The 19,481-nt window shown below is 44.4% G+C and overlaps 1 protein-coding gene across 2 annotated transcripts in view; it reads left to right on the forward strand.

The window, feature by feature from the left end:
- The window catches only part of POLR3GL (RNA polymerase III subunit GL), a 549,275-nt gene that overhangs the window by 185,809 nt on the left and 343,985 nt on the right, over positions 1 to 19,481 (forward strand). For both annotated transcript variants that reach the window (XM_085636711.1, XM_085636712.1), the window contains exon 6: positions 19,179 to 19,390. In XM_085636711.1, coding sequence (XP_085492837.1) covers positions 19,179 to 19,390 — 212 coding nt within the window. The remainder of the gene's footprint in view (positions 1 to 19,178; positions 19,391 to 19,481) is intronic.

Here is a 19,481-nt window from a genome sequence, read left to right on the forward strand (position 1 = left end):
TCAAAATGGCGGCAAAACATAAAATGGTGCAGTGAATGCTAACTTATGCAGAACAATATATAAACAACGCAGCTAAGACATTTTTATTCGAACAGCGCCAGGGGACACACAGGGGTGCGCCGTATTCTAGTGAATATGGCTCATCCCTGCGTTTAAAAACTGTTGGAGCGCGGCATGCCAAATTTGACGTTGCACTGCGCTCTGACATTTTTTTAAAATGCTCCATTGTGTCTCTCCTTTGTGCTTTTATGGAACTCGCTTTCTCTTCATTGAAACATTCTGTCTTCTAATTAGAAACAGATCTTTTCTACAGCAATGTGTCACATCCTGGAAACAGTGTATTTCTTATTCTGGGACACTGTTGTGGTTGAAACTGCCCTGCCTCATGCTTGTTAGCGCCTGACTGTTTATAATTAAGGCTAATTGTTGTCCTGCTGGATGAGAAGGAATAACATTTCAGAGTCTACCCACCCCTGCAGTGTACCCTCTGTGTCATCTAGTAGGATTCACCTCCACAGGCCGAGGGGCACTTAAAGTGTATCCTGGAATGTTTTATTAACATGTATTTATTTATTTACATATCTGTCTACAGCACGAACGAGACCTCATTGGCTGTACCAACATTTACATTATTGTGTTAACAGATTATAGGGCCAGATGTAGATAATCCATAAATACCCAATTCTTAATACCGAATTTTACCGATTCGGTATTAGGAATCAGTATTTCTTATGTAGCTAATGAATCGGTAAAAAATACTGATTCCTTAATAATCCTTATTACCGAATCGGTAATACCAATTCGGTAATAAGGAATACCTACCCATTCATTCCTATGGGCTTGGAGGCCCATAGGAATGAATGTAAAGCCATTCTGTATTAGCTATTCGGTATTACCGAATCGGTAATACCGGGAGGTATTTCAAGGGTGCCAGGTTGCACCCCTGAAATGTGCCTGTGTGCACATGTGGCGCACATACATGCCCTAAGGGCATGGATGTGTGCCACATGGCACTTAAAAAAAAAATCAAAATTGAATTTTTAAAGGAATTCGGTAGTGGGTGGTAATTAACGAATTCTTAAAGCACATAAGCACTTTTTTATGTGCTTTCTACATTGCATTTACCGATTCGGTAAATACCGAATCGGCATTTATCGAATCATCACCTACATTAGGAATGGCTAAATACTGGTCGGTAACCCTGAAATTTACCGAGTTTCGGGGTTACCGACTGGTATTTAGCCACCTACATCGGGCCCATAGTTAATTGTTGAAGAAACGAGGCGCGCTGTAAATAGATTCATACGTTTTTTTCTTTAAAGTAAACCATATATCTGTCCATTTAGGTATGGTGCAAAATAGAGCACTGAGGCTGTGTAGCCAGTGGCGGCTGGCATGGCTTGTGGGTTGGGGTTGGGGCGGGAGGGGGACGTCGGGTGAGATCGCGCGGGCCGCAATATAAAATAAATTTACCTTGCTGCCCGGTCCTGACCCCTGCTCCTGCTCTCTTCGTGAAACTCAAGGAACAGGAAGCACAGCCAGTGGGGCACTGACCAAACTCAACGCTGCAATGCAGAGTTGTGATTGGTAAGCACCCAGGCTCCAGTGTTGTGATTGGTCTGAGGGTCCTGGTTTGACGCTCAGCCAGGGAATGGGGGCCTGGGTATGTTCTCCACGCAGGCTGTAATGCAGCCTGCATGGAGAACAGGGAAAGGGCCAGCCAAACAGTCATGTGCACTTAGGGGCTGGCAAACCACTCCTCCCCCGCCCTGTTCCGAGAGCAGAGCTGCCCCGCCTGCCCGCAAAGCAGCACAAGCATAAAATGATAATAAATCAAAGTTATTATCATTTTATGTTTCTACTTCGCACTGCTTAAAAGCAGAGAGGCGCGGCCACTGCCCTTCTAATGCGCTTGTCTTTGTTTGCTTAGGAGTTATGCTCTGAAATACCTGTGAACAGTGGGTAGCTAGACCTTTTGCCACCTATGGCGTAACTGCTTTTGCTGCCCAGCAGCGGGGGTGAAGGGGCGAGTTGCTGGTGATTCCCCTGCATTTGACGCCCCGCAATGGCCGCAGTTAAGAGGGGGGGAGGCCACCGCCGCCCCCAAAACTCGTACAGCCTGGGGCGGACCACCGACCCATTGCTACGCCACTGCCGGGTGAAAGGCTTGAGTAGGGAAGGTGATCTCAAAGTAGGGTTCTAGTGCACCCGCTGTTTTTGAATGTGAAACTTGGCAGTGTCTTTTCACGGAGCACCTGCCATCTTGGAAGGAAAATAAAACCAAAATGCAAAATGGCTGCAGCGTGGTGATGCGTGTCAGTACATCCTCGTTGACGTTCTGGCTGCCAAAGCATGATAACTCATATGTTCAGAAGCACGATGACGCATATACAGCATCCAATGTTTTTTTTTTGTCGATGCTGCCCAGCATTGGCAATAATGTTTTTTTTACCTTTTTAGGTCTCGGCTAGCGAAGGCTACGCTTGCGCAGTCTCGCTTGCGAGATTTAAAGTTTTTCAGTAGTGGGGCTTGAACGCGCCCCTCTTCTCCATTGGCTGGCCTCTTAAATGCTGGTCAGCCATTGGAGAAGAGCTTTGTCTGTCGAAACAAGCCCAGTCTTTTTCGGATTCGGGGGCGTGTTTTTTCGCTTCTTTCTCTTTTTGAAACCCTGTCCCTTTTACACTGGTGGGCGTGTTTTTTTTTTTTTCCAAGATAGGAAGGGACGGCCATTTTGTGCGCGGTCGGAACGGAGGATGTAGGGGTGTAAGGGGCTCTGTAGAGAAGATTCGCTTTGAAAACAAGAGGAGCTCATTGTCATTTAGAAGAGTTCAATAGATAGACGCTAGTGCCACAAATAACATCTCCGCGTCACTCGACTACACCCTGTATTCCGGCACCAACAAGATGAGGGGAAGCTTCGCAGATCGAGACAGAGGCGGGCGTGACCGCGGAGGGTAAGGCCGACAGAAATATCCTGCCTGCTCCTATGTTTCCATTGTGTAACTGCTGTTCCAAAAAAGCGTTTCCATTTCCCTCTGTGACACTGAGCCACCAGCGCGATCTGTGAGCCGGAGCCAGCGGTATGTCCGCCCCGGAGGCCAAGGCAGGGAGGAGGGGGGGCTGCCGTCGACCCCTCGGGCGCTCCCCGGTATGAGGACCGAGGGTCCTTTTTCCTCTCACTGGGGGAAAGGCTGGCCGGGCAGGGCGGGTTGGACTTCACTGTGCTTCCTCGGCAGCTGCCAGAGCAGGGGTTCGAGCTTCGAGGGCGCGTCCGCATCCTGTGAGTCTGGCCAAATCACTTATCCCCCGTGCCAGATTGTGTAATGTAAATACGGTGCTCAGGTATAGCGCTCCAATTCGGTGTAATGTAGATACGGTGCTCATGTATAGCGCTCTAATACTTATGTGCGGGGCTTGGGCAGGCAGCGCAGCTAAATATTAACTTACGGCGAGCACCTGGCTCACGGCCCCCGGTGCTACGGAGATGGGCCAGGCTGCACGCCTTTGATGTGGTCCGTCGGCTTAATCTGCCGACTTCGGTATGGGAAACTAGGGTTCGAGCCTCGAGGGCGCATCCACATCCTGTGATCTGGGCAAATCACTTATCCCCGTGCCAGATTGTGTAATGTAAATACGGTGCTCAGGTATAAATGTAAATGTCAAGGTACTTATAGAGCACACTGTCACCAGACGGCCACCTTGTGGTGTCGCCTTTGCGGTTTCCTGGCGCTGATACTCATACTGCTGTGGAACCCCTCCTGGCTTTCCCTGTGAAGTGTCCACTCCTGGGCACCCCCAGGGTGAAGCCAGGCATCCTTAGCGCTGTTGGGGCCGGTGTGGAGGCTAAGCAAGCTATTGCCCAGAGTTGCAGCGTGGGGCCCATGATTAGAATAGGCACCGAGGCGAGAATAGACAGGTCCGAGGAAATTGAGCCCGAGCCCTGCCAAGGAAGGAATCGAACCCTGGTCCCTGGCCAGAACTCTGCTTCAGGGTCTGCCGCTCTAACCATTGAGCCACACTCCTCCAGGTATAGTGCACCAATTCTGTGTAATGTATATACGGTGCTCATGTATAGCGCTCCAATCCTTATGTGCGGGGCTCGGGGCAGGCAGCGCGGCTAAACAGGATGAGGCCATGGTCGCCCCTGGTCCCGGTGGCGCTCGGCTGGGTGCCCTGGTCCCGGGCGGGCAGTAACCCTCAGGAGGTTCGCCTGGGGGTTAAGGGGTAGCAGCAGCGCTCGACATCGCCAGTCGCGCCGAGTTTTCACGCCGGCTTGTCCTCTGTTGGACACGCTGGGGGTTCCTCGGGTCCGTCCCGGGCCTGGTGGCGATTCGGAGAGTCCGTGATTCCTCTCTGGCCTGGGCTGGGCTATGCCATTCGCTCCAATACCCCCCCACACCTCTACTGCTGGGGCACGGAATTTAGCGGGGTGTTTATTTGATATGGTGCTATGCCAATTGCTCAAACCCCTCGGGGGCAGGGGCATCGCTTGCCCCCCCCCTCCCCCCGCACGGAGCGGCACTGTTTAATTCACTGGGAGGGCTTGGCGCTGCGATACGCGGCATTTGTCTCGGGGTCGCGCCCACATTATTTGTCTCATGTGTGAGGGATGTGGTCCGTCGGCTACGCCGCCGACCTAAGTTCGAGCCCGAGGTCGTGTCCCCAGTCTGAGATTCTGGTGCGCATTTCACTTTATCTCCCCGTACTTGAATGTGTAATGTAAATACGGTGCTATGTAAGGCGTTCCAATTCCTTGCTCAAGTTTGCGCTATAAAAAATAATTTGCAACAAAAAATACTACGGCACTTTCCCTTGACCGATCACTGATTCTCGTAGGGAAAGGTTGCAGCGTGTCATCTGGGGGGCTGTAGCTCAGTGGTAGAGCGCATGCGATGCATGCCTGAGGACCCGGGTTCGGTTCCCCGGTCTGCGCTTCTTGCACATAGCTGCCGACTTCGGAGCTGGGGACCCGGGTGCGAGCCTCGGCATTGTTTCAACATCCGGTGAATCTGGGCTGATCACTTAGGGTGGATGTACTAAAGGTGTTACGTATACGGCGCTCTGCCATGTGCTCCTATATCCTCGGGTGGCTTGCGCACAATTTGGTTATTCCCCATCCATTTGCAACCCGGACTGTGGTGCCGGAAACCAGGGTTCGAGCCTCGGGGTCGAGTCCACATATTTAATTCTGGGCAAATCTCTTACTCTCCCGTCCATGAATGTGTTTGTCGATGGTGCTCTGCTACGCGCTCCTCACCTGCCGTTTCTTTAAATGTTTGTTTTAAAAAACATAAACAAAAATAATGTCATGAGCAATGCCAATAGCTCTAACTTTAACAATGCCGAGACCATTGGATTGTAAATACTTGTTTGAAATACTGAACTGCTTTGGCAAAAAGCAGTGCCACAGCCAATAGCTCTGCCTTGACAAAGCCAAAAGGAGAGGCCTCTTGGCTTTACCTACGCTTCTTCTTTTTACTGGAGAATAAACTGTCCATGCGACAAAGCCAAAATAAGTAAGGCCCGCGACGAGGAAGAGGTAATGGCTGCTGTCAAGCAGCTCAGCATTTCACGCATGTGATCAGCCATTCCATTTCAGCGGGGCTTTGAAAAACATGTCATAGCTCATACAGGGTTGCCAGGCGCACTGTAGAATGTATTCATTTTTAAATTCGATGCATTACTGGGGTGCACTGCCAACACGTTTTCCCAGGTCCGTGTAACGAGTCCAGTGTTGAAACACGGGCTCGCGCCCGCCCCCTCGGTCAGAGGCCTGACAGGCATGCTTTGCGGCCCGTGCTGCCGGCGGCCTCCGTCGTGTTCTTTCAATGCGTGCTCGGCGGGGAGTCGGCGGCTGCGCCTCACAAAGGACGCGGCTGCCCGCAGGCCTGCAGACTGGCATTGCTGTCTGTTCTGCGCCGTCCCCCGCTCGTGTCGTAACATATGTATCTTCTGGCCTTTTCTATCACCGGCCGCATTCGGAAGCAGGTGTTCGGGAGCATGATATGAGAAGCATGTGCCAAGCCACAAGGAAATGACCTCACGCGCAGACGGGCTGGCTGCTCATTGGTCCAGGCCGAAGTGCTTCACTCAGCAAGAAGAAGAAAGCGGCCAATGGTAGAGTAGATGGTTTCACTACAAACGCATGCCTCTGAAAGGCTAGTAGAGTTGGAACAGGGCCAGTCACATGGCAGGCTCGCCTGAGTCGGGCCTATCAATCACTGGGTTATATTTTTATTAGTTCTTATTTGGCATTATTCTAAATGGCCTAATCTCTAAAAAACTCAGCACATTTATCAGGTCAGGTTATTTATTCCCCATGTAGTGAGCAAGTTGCCAATATTTCCATAAAGCACTGGCAAAGCCGATAGGTGTGGGTATGTGGCATTGGCAAGCTGGTACGATGCTTTATTTTTAGATTTGTATTTTCTTGAAAGGGCATGTCACAATAATGAAATGCAGGGCCAAAATTATGTCTTCACATAACACCCACATGCCTATGGTAAACATTTAGAATTTTTTAAAAAATAACCAATCCATATAATTTTAGTAGAACAAGTACTGGTGCTTCCTGGCAGCCCTGTGTACGTAAAACAGGCATAGAAACTCTCTTTAGTTTTAATGCACATCACTGAAAAATACTGCTCTCACTGGCGCAAAAAAGGTATTATTATCTTTGAAATACTGTAAAATGAAGGTATCGTTTAAATATAAGGATGACAGAAAACTAAATTAAAAAAAATAGAAAGAGTATAAAATAACACACGTTTGCAAAGAAAAGTATTGGCTCACCAACCTTTGGACTGATGCATACATCTTTTTTAATGGATGTACAGATGTGAATGATCAAGGTCAAATGCTGTCACTCACAGTGTAAGAGAGCTAACAACTCAAGTGGGCTCCCCCATTGTCTCATGTTGTATGTTGTGGTGGGCGGAAGCAAAATGTGAATACCGGTTTGTAGACCAATGGATGAAGAAGGCTAACACAAACTGAGTCCAATGCAGTCTATTTATGTAAATATGTATGTCTTTTTTAATTATAATTTCTATATTGCTTGATGCTGGTGAGACTGCTAAAGATTACTCTTGGCCAGACCGAACAAGCATTCAAAAAGCCAATAGGTCTCGTCTTTTGTCACTACCTGACCTTTCCGATTTGCTAATGTTGCTTGCTGATATAAAACTCACTAGGAATGGTGGTAGCGGCAGTGGACCAATAGAGGAGTTTGGAGAGAAGTGGTGAAAAATAAAATGAAGACAAAGCTGCATAGGGAGCGGGAAACCATGGATGAATCGGGCGAAGAGGGAACAACACTGAGAGAATACGAAAGCAATGATTTGTGGTGGAAGCAGATCGCAAGGGAGAGGGCAAGAAAATGCATGAAAAATAATAGTTTTCTGAATGTAGACATTGGAAGGATACACTTCTTCTGATCCAAAGGATGGTTCAAAAGAAGCTATGCTCCAGAGGAGGGACACATGTAAGAAGAGGAACAAACCAATAAAGTAAGTTCTAAGCAAATTAGATTAACAAGAAAGTCATCCAATGCTAAGCAATGGGTTGACCCAAAGACCACGCCAAGTATTGGTATGGTACAGATCTATCTATCTATCTATCTATCTATCTATCTATCTATCTATCTATCTATCTATCTATCTATCTATCTATCTATCTATCTATCTATCTATCTATCTATCTATCTATCTATCTATCTATCTATCTATCTATCTGTCTGTCTGTCTGTCTGTCTGTCTGTCTGTCTGTCTGTCTGTCTGTCTGTCTGTCTGTCTGTCTGTCTGTCTGTCTTCACTGAAAAAACACCTATGCAAAAGTGAAGTTATTGTCCCCAAAATACCCTGTTGCCCGACACTCCACTGACGGCCAACCCCCTACCACCCAAGGCCTTTAGCCATGGGGGATGTAGGGTAGACTGCAGCAGGGCCCAACCAAAACAGCAAGCTCTGGGTGTTCGTAGTGGAATGATGCATGATTCTTTAATATGAGCACTATGCTTCCTGGGGTCTACAGAACGTGACACCAGGAACGTTTTACACAGTTTTACACAGTTTTACACAGTGTGCATGGAGAGTGCCCAACTTATAGTTAATTCAGTTATCTATGACTGGTGAATCTTAATGGGTTTTTTTAGTTTAAAATGTTAGTTTATATAACTGACATTTTTGCTTAACAATAATGTTCCTTTAACCCTTGTTTATATATATATATATATATATTAGATGATACGTGTTCTAAAGTTAAAGACACAAACTCATACTCCAGGACTGGATTCAAAAGAAATTTTATTGGTGATGTGCTTTGATCTGAATGGTCTTCCTCACGGCCACATACAACCTTAAGAAACAATCAGCAACTTGTACAAAGTGAATAGAAAAAATACTATTGCCTTAGTAAATGCATGAGATTGCAAGAGAAGGCTACAACATTGCACCAACCATTATAACCTATTTGAAAATATATATACACATAATAAACAATGCATGTGATATCTAAATAAAATGAATGATCAGAAAATGTAGTAGTGCAACCGCCACAAAAAGACTTCATGGTACATTTGTAATCTGATACAGAGTAATAGTGCTAATTAAGAGTATGGTCATCCAAAAAAATCATAGTCACGAATAATTTAAATACTCGATTTCCAAATTAAAGGGCAAGTACCACTCTCCAGAATGGAGAATTGTGTCACATAACCCCCTTATGGAGGCAGGTTTACTTCATAATCAAGCCTCAATGAGTTAATAAAATAAAATTGATTTAAATTTGAATCTGGCCAAGTGGCCTAACACTAAATTATTAATACTGCATCAAAAACAATTCACTAGCATAGTCAATGCCATCTTACAAAAGGTAATGAGGCTAACCCTCTCGTACAGTCCTGCATAATTAACCGTGTATCCCCCTAAAAAAATATATAATATACATAATATATATTACTAAAGTGCATAAAATATTTGTTTCACACACCAAAAAGCATCTATCACCTTTCCAGTGATATTACACATACAGAACTACCAGTGAATACGTTTCATCAATTGCACCTGCTGAAAATGTGTAAACATTAGGGAGGAGCAAGTCAGTGGGACAGACAGAACATACAAGACCAAAAGATACGAAAATAAAAAAGACAAAACATCAACAAAATTAAACAAGCAAATGAGGGGCTATTGATCAGTTTCATATCCATGGTAGGCATCAGAAAAAGGGACAGTGTTCATCCGAAAATGTCCAAGGCTACTTCGAGAAAACATAGATTTTCAAAAGTTCATCTAATATGGACGAAAAGTTCATTATCCAGGTTCAGACCACCTGGGGTCTTACTATTGAGTCGCAGAATGTACTCTCATTTAAGGAGCTGTAGCTTCCTTTCCCTGTCTCCTCCTCGTGCCGTCAGAATCACCCGAACAATTCCCAAAAAATCACAAAGATTCTATATGTAACCAAGGGGTGAGGTAGTACCTTCTGCTCTATCATTGGATCTGTCTATACCAAGTTCCAATGCTTAGACAACATATGTTTGGTCCTGCCTGACTCAGAGTTAATGGTGGTGATAAGCCCGACTTGATTAGGGACAGTTGTCCTTCTCTGATTTTTAACCTGGAGTTCATCCCTGTTTAGTCCACTTGCCTTTTAACTCTCTACTCTAAGGACGTTGTGAGGATACCCTCTAGCCCCGAACCTCCTTGTCAATGGTTCTTTCCTCTTTGCTGTTACTGGTAAGTGAACTACAGTTTCGCTTTGCCCTCAGGCATTCCCCATATGGGATATTCCATTTGAGGTTTCTTGGGTGGTGGCTGTGTTCATGTAATACACGATTTCCAGCAGTAGCTTTGCCAAACAGACTGGTGTGTACAGACCCATCCACTATGTCTGCACACACGTCCAAGAAATCCATCCTTTGTTCACTGACCTTGTGTGTAAAGGCCACATTGAAATTATTGCTGGCAATGTGTGTTAGAAACTCCTGCAGTGAACTCCTGGGACCATCTCATATGATAAACAAATCATCAATATATCATGTCCAGAAAGCAAAATTATTGGTCCAGTTCTCATTTGCGTCAGTCCACACATGTTGTTCCTCCCACCACCCCATGAAAATCCCAGCACAACTTGGAGTAAAACAACTGCCCATTGCAGTCCAGATCCTCCGTCTACGCCAGATCTCAATAAAGAGGAAGAAGTTATTCTCAAGACAGAATTTAAGCATATCCAATAACAACTTGGAGGGGTCCTACAGGTCTATGGCTATATCCCTGAAAAATGTCTGCAGGCGTGTATGCCTAGGTGGTGTTCTATTCAAGTGTACAGTGAAACTACGTCCATGGTGACCAATAGGTAACTGGACGTCCAAGGTATTTCACCTATTTTTGTAATGAAATCAGCACTCTCCTTACAGTATGAATTTAGATTTAGGTCATATGGTAGCAGGAAAAAGTCCAAAAAGATGGAAGCAGATTCCAAGAGGCTTCCATTGGCAGAAATATTGGGCCTGCCCAGCAGGCCTACACTGTTCTGATATATCTTAAGCCGCATGTAGAAACATGGAGCAGCTGGTTTTTGGACATATAGAAATTGAAACTCTTCAGGGCTCATAAGTCTCCTCTTCCTCCAGTTGCCTAAGAGTGTATGGTACTTTACTGTAGTCTGCTTATAGGAACTGTAAGTGGTCAGTTCATAGTCTCCTGACACTACCAACTGTCTCTCGGCTTCCTGTAAGTACTTGCGAACATCCCACAAAACAACATTGACACCCGTATCCGAGGACATATTAACAATATCGGGGTCACTTGCCAAAGTCAAAATTATCTTTATTCGGCCGATACAAATGACCATAAAAGGACAAGTTAAAGGCATTTTAGATTAAACTTGAAATATATGCAGTTAGCACCATTTTGAAACAATTAACATTACAGTAAGAGCTGTCTCCTAAAACAGTTGAAAGGCATCATTTTCCCTCAATTTAATAGCAGCAACAATATAACTAAGTACAGCTGTGCAATTTTGAGGTGAAACTAAACTTTGTAGATGTAACAAACCTTTGTTATAAGAAGTAAGGTGCTTGTGCAGGAGCATAGTGTGTAAAAAGCACATTCTAAAAGTATGATACAGGGTGCAAAAGGCATAAAGTGTGCTGTGGATTGGCAAGATACCGTCACATGGACAGAATGGGAGCGAGGCATACCAAGTGCATTCTAGAGGGAAGGCCACTAAAAAGTGGATGATGTTGAGTCTCAGCCTGGTCATATGAAATCTGCATTCTGGGTTGACAGTCCAGGATAAATAAGGTTCCATGCCTATGATGGTAAAATTTTGCATGTACCCGAAGACTGAACTCATATTGAGTGATCTTTCAAGTCTCAGTTCCCCTCGATGCGATTCAAAGCTTCGTTTAACTATTTCTTTGGATTTAGAAGCAATGCTTTCAGGTGTGTCAACAAAATGGCTATACCCAAGAGTATAAAAGGAGTTTTTGATGTAAGCCAACCATGGAATAGCAAGCATATTATCTAAACTAATGCAGTCCACCAACACCTGCCTTGAGAACTTTGCTCTAGAGTTATGCCATAGCTTTAGCCACAGTAATAAAGGGGCCATGATGACTTGGTTGTGCTCCACAAAATCCATACCCAGTTCCAAATGGGAGATTGTTAGTAATGGGGGTCTCTAGTTGGCAATGGTTTGAACCTTATCCAAGTAGGATCCCTTCCTTCTAGTCAGGATAAGGAAGTTACACTCCTAAAATAACCCCTCCTCACCCCTTTGGTAGCTTGGCATGAGCAGTCAGGCTTATCTCAGAGGCAGTGTGTAAAGCATTTGCACATAACCAACAGTAATACAGTGAAAACACTACAAAAGGACACCACACCAGGTTAGAAAAATATCCAATATTTTTATATATCCAAAATAAGACCAAAACGATAAGAATCCAACACACAGTGCTTAAAAATATATACTTTGCAAGATATCCTTTAAAATTGCAGAAAAACACAATTCTTCCGAGTCTGTAGCTCTGTCCGGGGCTACCGCGATACTGAAAACAACAGAATCTAACAATTCCATCTGACAGCGTTGGTCGGAGGTGTCAGCAGACTCGTAAACAGTACCTTTTGCATTCCGGCCGACACGTTGGTGCGAGCCAGTCGTGGCACCCGTCACATTTGCGAAGTGAAGTGAAGCAGTTCAGCGTGTGGTGTCCTCAAGGCGCGGTGCAGGCAGCAGGTCAGTGACGGTTGTCCGGCGGCGTCGGTGAGACCAGGGCTATGATGCGGAGTGAAGGCGGTGCTCGATGTGGTGCTAACAGATCCCGGTGCAGGTGACAGAACTGGTGGCGGGGAGCTGGTATTTTCAAACACAGAACATAAAAATCATCTTTACTAAAAGGGGCATTTTTACATTCTGAGTCCAGACATACTAAACTCCATTTTGCTATCTTGTCCCAATGGGATGTTATGCTTATGAGATGTTATAAGTAAACCCCCTTCTATCCTATGGGACAGATAGCCTTTCCATAGTGAAAAACTAAGTACACTGTAATTCACTACCAGGATATGTCACACACGCCAGTACGTGCCCTACCTTTAACTTACACAGCACCCTGCCCACTGGGGTACCTTGGGCCTACCCTAGGGGTGACTTACATGTAAGAAAAAGGGAAGATTAGGTCCTGGCAAGTGGGTGCACTTGCCAGATCGACATGGCAGTTACAAACTGCGCGTAGACTCTGCAGTGGCGGGTCTGAAATACCTTTACTGGGCTACTTCTGTGGGTGGCAAAATCAGTGCTGCAGGCCCACTAGTAGCATTTGATTTACAGGCTCTGGCACTCTGAGTGCAATTTACTAGGGACTTGCCAGTAAATCAAATATGCCAATCATGGAAACACCAATCCATTGTAGAAGTTACAACAGGAGCACTTGCACTTTAACAATGAACAGCAGTGAGAATGTGGACAGAGACACTAAACCAGCAAAAACAGTGTCAAAACTGGGAGGTCAGAAAGCAAAAAAGACAAGGGAAACATGCCAAAGGATGCGAGGCCTAACAGAGATAAAACTTGATGTAGCTTTTGGAATGGCTTAAAGCCTATACAAAAATCTATTTTCTGCTACCTTCAGTTTCCCAGGGGCAACATGGCCCCAGACTCCTTCGCCAAATGTGCCAGCTGAAAGACACTTACATTTATAGAGCTGGATCATCTCCTTAAAGGGCTTGTGGCCTAGCCTTTTTAGCAAATCTAAAAATGGTGTTGCAGGCCTTCCCCATTTATTGTGCTCTCTGGTTTATTTAGCATTTAGCATGTCCCACTCACCTATAACAGTATCCCAAGGTAATTAAAAACGGGTATCTTTTCAATGTGGGTCCCCCTTATAATAAAGCTTTTAGATGTGCTATTTTTTGGGCCACAGGTCGTAATAAGTTATTTTTGCTGGTTCACTTTAATATTGAGGTTAATCATAAAATCATTAAAACCATTAAAGATTTTGAAGGCCATTTTGTGGTTAACGCTAAAAGAACCACATCATCCGTGTAGAGCAATGCTGGGACTGCTTGTGAACCAATTCTTGAGACGTCCTTAATGTACGAACTTAAAACATGACCTAACACGTTGATATAAAATGAGAAGAGGAAGGGGTCTAATATACAGTCCTGCCTGACTCCTCTAGTAACTTTAATCGAGTCCCAATTCAGCATGTAGTGGGCTTATGTTGTGGAGTTCCAATGTAAGCGTTTTACAAGATCTAGAAGAGAAGCGTTGATACCCACCTAGGACATTATTTCCCACATCATATAGGGTCCCCCATCTGGACCTGGCGCCTTCCCATTTCAGCACTCTCAATCGCTTTAGTAACAGATATGAGGTCTACAAGGTTTGTTCCCCTATTCTCTGAAATAAAGTGGGAGTTATCCCTATTTACCTTTGTCCTTCCCCCTTATTATCTGGATTAAATATGAGGGAGAAGTGGATAATCCACTCTTGTTCCGGAATATGACCCTCAATATTGGTGATTGGGCTGTCTGAAAAAAAGGGGCGGTTGATTATGTCCCCAAAAAGTCCAGCGTCTTTGAAGTGGGCAGCTTTATTCAAGCCTTCCCATGCTTTCTTTCTTTGTCTCCTTTTCTGAATGGCTATCTCTTTAAATATTTCTTGCTTCCCTAATGTCAGCAGCGTTACCAGGATATGTATTGGTGGCCAGCTTCAGTGCTTAAAGTGCTGTAGAACATTTAGGGCTGAACCATGACTGTAAGGCTTGCACTTTTAGCAGTTTGTGTGACAGAAGGCCACATGAAGTGACTCCACACATCCCCACAAAACTGTCTAAAATATCATTGGGGTCTGCCTTTAAAGAAAGGCACATGAAATGTCATGGGAAGTCTTGGTAACCAGGCCAGCGAAAAACGTTTGTTGGTCAATAGAGTCCTACTTTAATTGCACCCCCTTATTTGCCGGGTAACTGACTGGGGCCACAGTCCTGCTCGATGCTTTTTGTAGAGCAGGGGTAGAAAAACTTAGAATGATGGGGTTATGGTCACTATAGGGGAGTGGCCACATCTCATGGCACACAAGATTCAGTGCCAAGTCCCTCGATAAGAGGATAAACTCTATTGTACTACCCTTACCCCTCCCTGTAAAGGTGGGAAGATTTTCTGTAGTGGTTCCCTGGGCATCTAAAGAAAAGGTTAAGTTATGTGATTATACCAGCAGGGTTAGGGCTTTACCATAAATTGAATGAATAAAATGACCAGAGTCGTCCCCTCGAGCATTGGAAAAACCGCATATATGGTTCCCACTGTACATACTCAGTGAGTCAGAAAACTTTATTTCGCCAACACAATGTAGGCACTGTACATACATTTTGTGATGTTAAAATTGCCCTCCCATACTATTGAAATATGATGTTTCTGCATATATACAAAATCTGAAACTAATTTCCCCTTCTCATGGATAATACATCTTGGGTGTGCAGAGATAAAAATAAAATATAAGTTTATTAAAATTATGTTAAACACCTTAGGCAGTCGGAGATTAAAATTGTATAACATGGCCTTATTGCAATTCATTAACCTTCAAGTTCCTTATGGAACATGACATGAAAATGCCTTGGCCCCCCTTTCTACTCCCATCAATTGATGGGGTTGCATCGGAACAGGAAGATTTGAACCCATTTAGGGCTATGGAGTCCAGAGCCTATGTCTCCTGAGAGCACAGTATGTCAAATTCAGCCACAAAAGTCAGCCAATCCTCCTTACCAAGTTTTTGGAGGATTCTGGCAATGTTCCATGACAGAAATTGCATACACCGGCAATCTGGAGTGTGGTTTGGTTCCTGGATGTTTGCCCCAGAACCTGATATGTTTGAACCAAGGAGAGAGTGGCCCCACTAACCAAAAGAAGGGTTACCTTGCACAATGAATGTCTGAAAAAAGAGGGTCTCTCTTGGATTGCACCTAATCAATAATCAATTCATCCACACTCAACCATACAAAGCACAATCTGATGATTCATAGTCCACTATTACACCAAACTCCATAAATCAATTATAAGTAAAGAAAACTTTTTTTTGTATGTATCAGAATTTTTTTTTTCCTTTATTAAAAAACAATTAATTATGTGAAACACAATCAAAATAACAATTTCCTAAGTCAATATTCTGATGAAAAAAATTACAATTAAACTCATACATATAACAATAAAATTCAATCTATATGAGAGACAAACACAAGTGACAATTTAAAATCATCATAAACATGTTAATTCAACTGAATCAATACTGTTGAAGTCCATTGATTACTTCCCCCTGGTCTGCATGCTGATCTAATGCCTCCTTCACTCTTCACTTCACAAGTTTGATCTAGCTCAATTTTTGAATACTTAGATAACAGTCTATCTTGAGAAGAGAGGGGGGGGGGGAGCAGGAGCTTTGTTGTGGTCCAGTGCCTGTGCCCCGTGTATCAACTATGTCAATCAAATAAGGAGACACTGTTCCATTAGAGTAGAAAGGAGAGGAAAAGGTATGTAAAGAGGGTCCTAGGCTAGACGAGACCCAAGTGTCGAGAGGAGCAGCAGAGCTTTTCTCTTGTTGACCTCACACACCCCGAGAGGTGTCATGCTTCATCATCGGGCGTTTGCTCCTCATCGGGCCAGCGCTGCAATGCCCTACGGGTCCCCCAAAGGGTCACTTTGGCGGAGATCTTTTGAGAGAAAACGCTGTATGGTGCATGCGAGTGTGTGGTGTGGGTCCTAAAAACAATTGTGGTGCAGTGGTATGTGCAACGTGATTTCTAAAAATGTCTAAGGGTTGCTCGAAGGAAATATTTAATGAAAGGGGGTGGCACCCTTGACAGGTTAAAAAACCCGTAGGTTAGGTGTTGCCTTGCTGGGCTTAATGTCCCAAAAGGTAACTACAATGTGGTCAAAGTGGTCGACATGTTTCGCGCTCCTGTGGTCCAACCGGATCCGTGGCGCTTCCTCAGGACCAAATGAAAATGTGAGTTGTGAGTGAATGTGATCTGAGGGATACTACCCACAGTGTGTATACGGGCGTTCAAGGCCTAAGTGACCCTGCTCTCTATACTATTTGATTGAGATCGTTCCTGGATACTGCCTAGGTAGAAAATGACAACAAAAGAAAGGAGAAAAGGACAATGTGTCAAGGTTTTGTAGGGGCAGGGGAAAGTCGCCTTGCCCCGGAGTCTGTCCTCAAATCAAAAATGAATAGATAATGCTGGGTACGAACCAGAGATGGACAGTAATCAAGAATCCTCCCAAGAGTAGGTAGGACGCAGGGTCTCGACAACGAGCGAACAAAATGAGGCATGCCAGTCCAATGGGCGAAGGCGCCTTGGTGCGCGCGGCCCCACCGTCGCTCCTCGAAGTCACCTGCTAATCCCAGGGTCCTCCTGTTAAGATACTGTCTACCTTTTCACCCAGGAATATCACAACTGTATCACTGGTGAGTTAATGCGGCGTCTCAACAAGGGTGGAAGAAACGGGTCATGGCAAGTCCACCCCTGTTAGTGCCGCAGTGCCCTCCTTGTGGCGATTCCACCTTGTTGCAACAATACTCAGGGTGCCTGATGGGAATGAGGGAAAGTAAATCCTCATGGAGTGGAGGCCTTGGTCCCAGCAGAACAGCAGTGATGAATCCCACCACCATAGTAAAAGAATGAAAGAACTCTGAAGGGAATCACAGGGGGAAAGGGTATATTGGGTAGATTAAGCTTATGTCACCCCAGAGGTGGAATCAGCTCAATCTGCAACCTGAGATGTCATGGCAGCTGGGGAAGTGTCAACCCTCTGCTAGGTCACTACATAGGCAGCAAGTGAGTAACATGCTGGGCCTGTTAAGTTCCACTGTAAACTTTCCAATGACAGACATTGTTACTACCCGATAAGAAACCCGAAAACATTTAAAACTGCTAGGGGGGTTGGAGTGTCAGAAAGGATGGCTAGTTTTGAATTTAGCTGGGTATATGTATTCATACATGTAGGGATTCTAGAGGAACAACCAGGCCCCAGGGGCTAGTCAACCAGATTAACTATGCTGTGCATTGTCCTTATTAAGCATTTTACTCCACTGCATATTGCGAATAGAGGAGTGGCTTTTCCTTCCGCCCAGTGCAGAATGTGCACAATGATACGTGGTCCCTGATGTTTACAAGTGATGTTTCCATTGTGTGATTAGTCACTACTGTAGCTGTGTGACATGGGCAAGAAGTGGTGGGCAGGCCCGACTTCTGGGGCGCCTACTGTGAGCATACAAAAAAAAAAAACACTTTAGCTGGAAGAGAGAGGAAACTAAGCCAGGTACTTCTTTGAAGCCCCAACAGGCAGTATCCATCTGCACACTTACTCAATGGGACAGCACGCACCTAAAGTGAGGCTGCCCACCAACTTAAACAAGCATTTGCAATGCAACAGGTCTCGCATTTACACAAGTTTGAGCTATTGGCATTGTTAATAACAATGCCTTTTATTTATGTTTTGGTTTTTGAAACATCATTAAAACGCATTGTCATTTACAATGCCAATAGCTTAAACTTGCGTAAATGCGAGACCTATTGCATTGCAAATGCTTGTCTAATGCTTACCATGAATATGAAGCTGTTTGATCAAAATATCCTCTCATTTCCTTGTATAATTTTGTTTATATTTTGTCACTTTTTTAATGCATTTTCGTATGTATTGGTCTTCCCCAATGTTTTCACATTTTCAGCAGGTGCAATCGATGAATCTTATTCGCTGGTAATTCTGTATGTGGAATATCGCTGGGAAGCTGTTAGGTACTTTTTGATGTGTGAAACAAAAATGTTGTGCACTTTAATAATTTGTATTGTATTTATCATATATTTTTAGGAGGATACCCATTTGATTACTTAGGATTGTGCAAGTGGGTCGCCTCATTACCTTTTGTATGATGGCATAGACTATGGTAGTGAATTTGTTTTGATGCTGTGTTTATAATCAGATCATAGTGCACTAGGCTAGAATCTAATCTAATGTAATTCAATTTTATTTAATTAATTGAGGCTTGAATATGAAGTAAAACTACCTCCATAAGGGGGTTATGTGACATAATTCTCTATGCTGGAAACCGGTACTTGGCGTTTTATTTGGAGCGCCAGTATTTACCGTATCTGTGGCTATACTTTATTGGACTACCATGCGCTCAATTAGCACTATTACTCTGTATCAGTTCGCAAATATACCGTGAACTCTTATTGTGGCAGCTGCACTACTACTTTTTCTGTTCATTCATTTTTTTTAGATATGACATGCATCGTTTATTATGTGTGTATATATTTTCAAATGGGCTATGATGGTTGGTACAATGTCGTAGCCTTCTGTCACAATCTCAGGCATTTACCGGGCCACTAGTATTTCTTCTATTTACTTTGCACGGGTTGCTGGTTGTTTGTTAAGGGTGGTAGTGCACAATCAAGGCTGTATGCTGCCATGAGGAAGATCATCATATATTTATTTGCACCAAATTGTTTCCAATGTGCACCTTGTGTTGGGTCAGGGTTGGGTGTAGGTTGCATACTTGTTTTTAAATTGTTGTGCACTTGACTCATAATGATACTAAGTTTAAATGAGAAGAGATCAATGGTGATCGGGCATGTCATATAAAATTCCTGACATTACTTTCATTACCTTAAGCACAACGAGGGCAGAATTGTGGGGAAACTTCGAGTGAGGAACAGCCAGAAAAGGAAGAGACTGAGAAAGTGGAACTGGGGTACCCCTCCAGGATGAAGGCATTGCTCACCACTGCAGTTCGTCGATCCTACAGTCGCGGTACTGAATTTCTGGACAGCAGATGGGTAAAGATGACTGGCATTGTCAACCGAGTACTGGAACTTCAGGACACGGTATGTGCATTTAAATTACAATACAAACACAGCTAAAGTTATATTAAACTGTGCAAGGAAATTTTTTGCATAACTAATCATCTTCAATTGA

The sequence above is a fragment of the Triturus cristatus genome, chromosome 12 (genome assembly GCF_964204655.1).
Source record: "Triturus cristatus chromosome 12, aTriCri1.1, whole genome shotgun sequence".
NCBI classification, from domain to species: domain Eukaryota; kingdom Metazoa; phylum Chordata; class Amphibia; order Caudata; family Salamandridae; genus Triturus; species Triturus cristatus.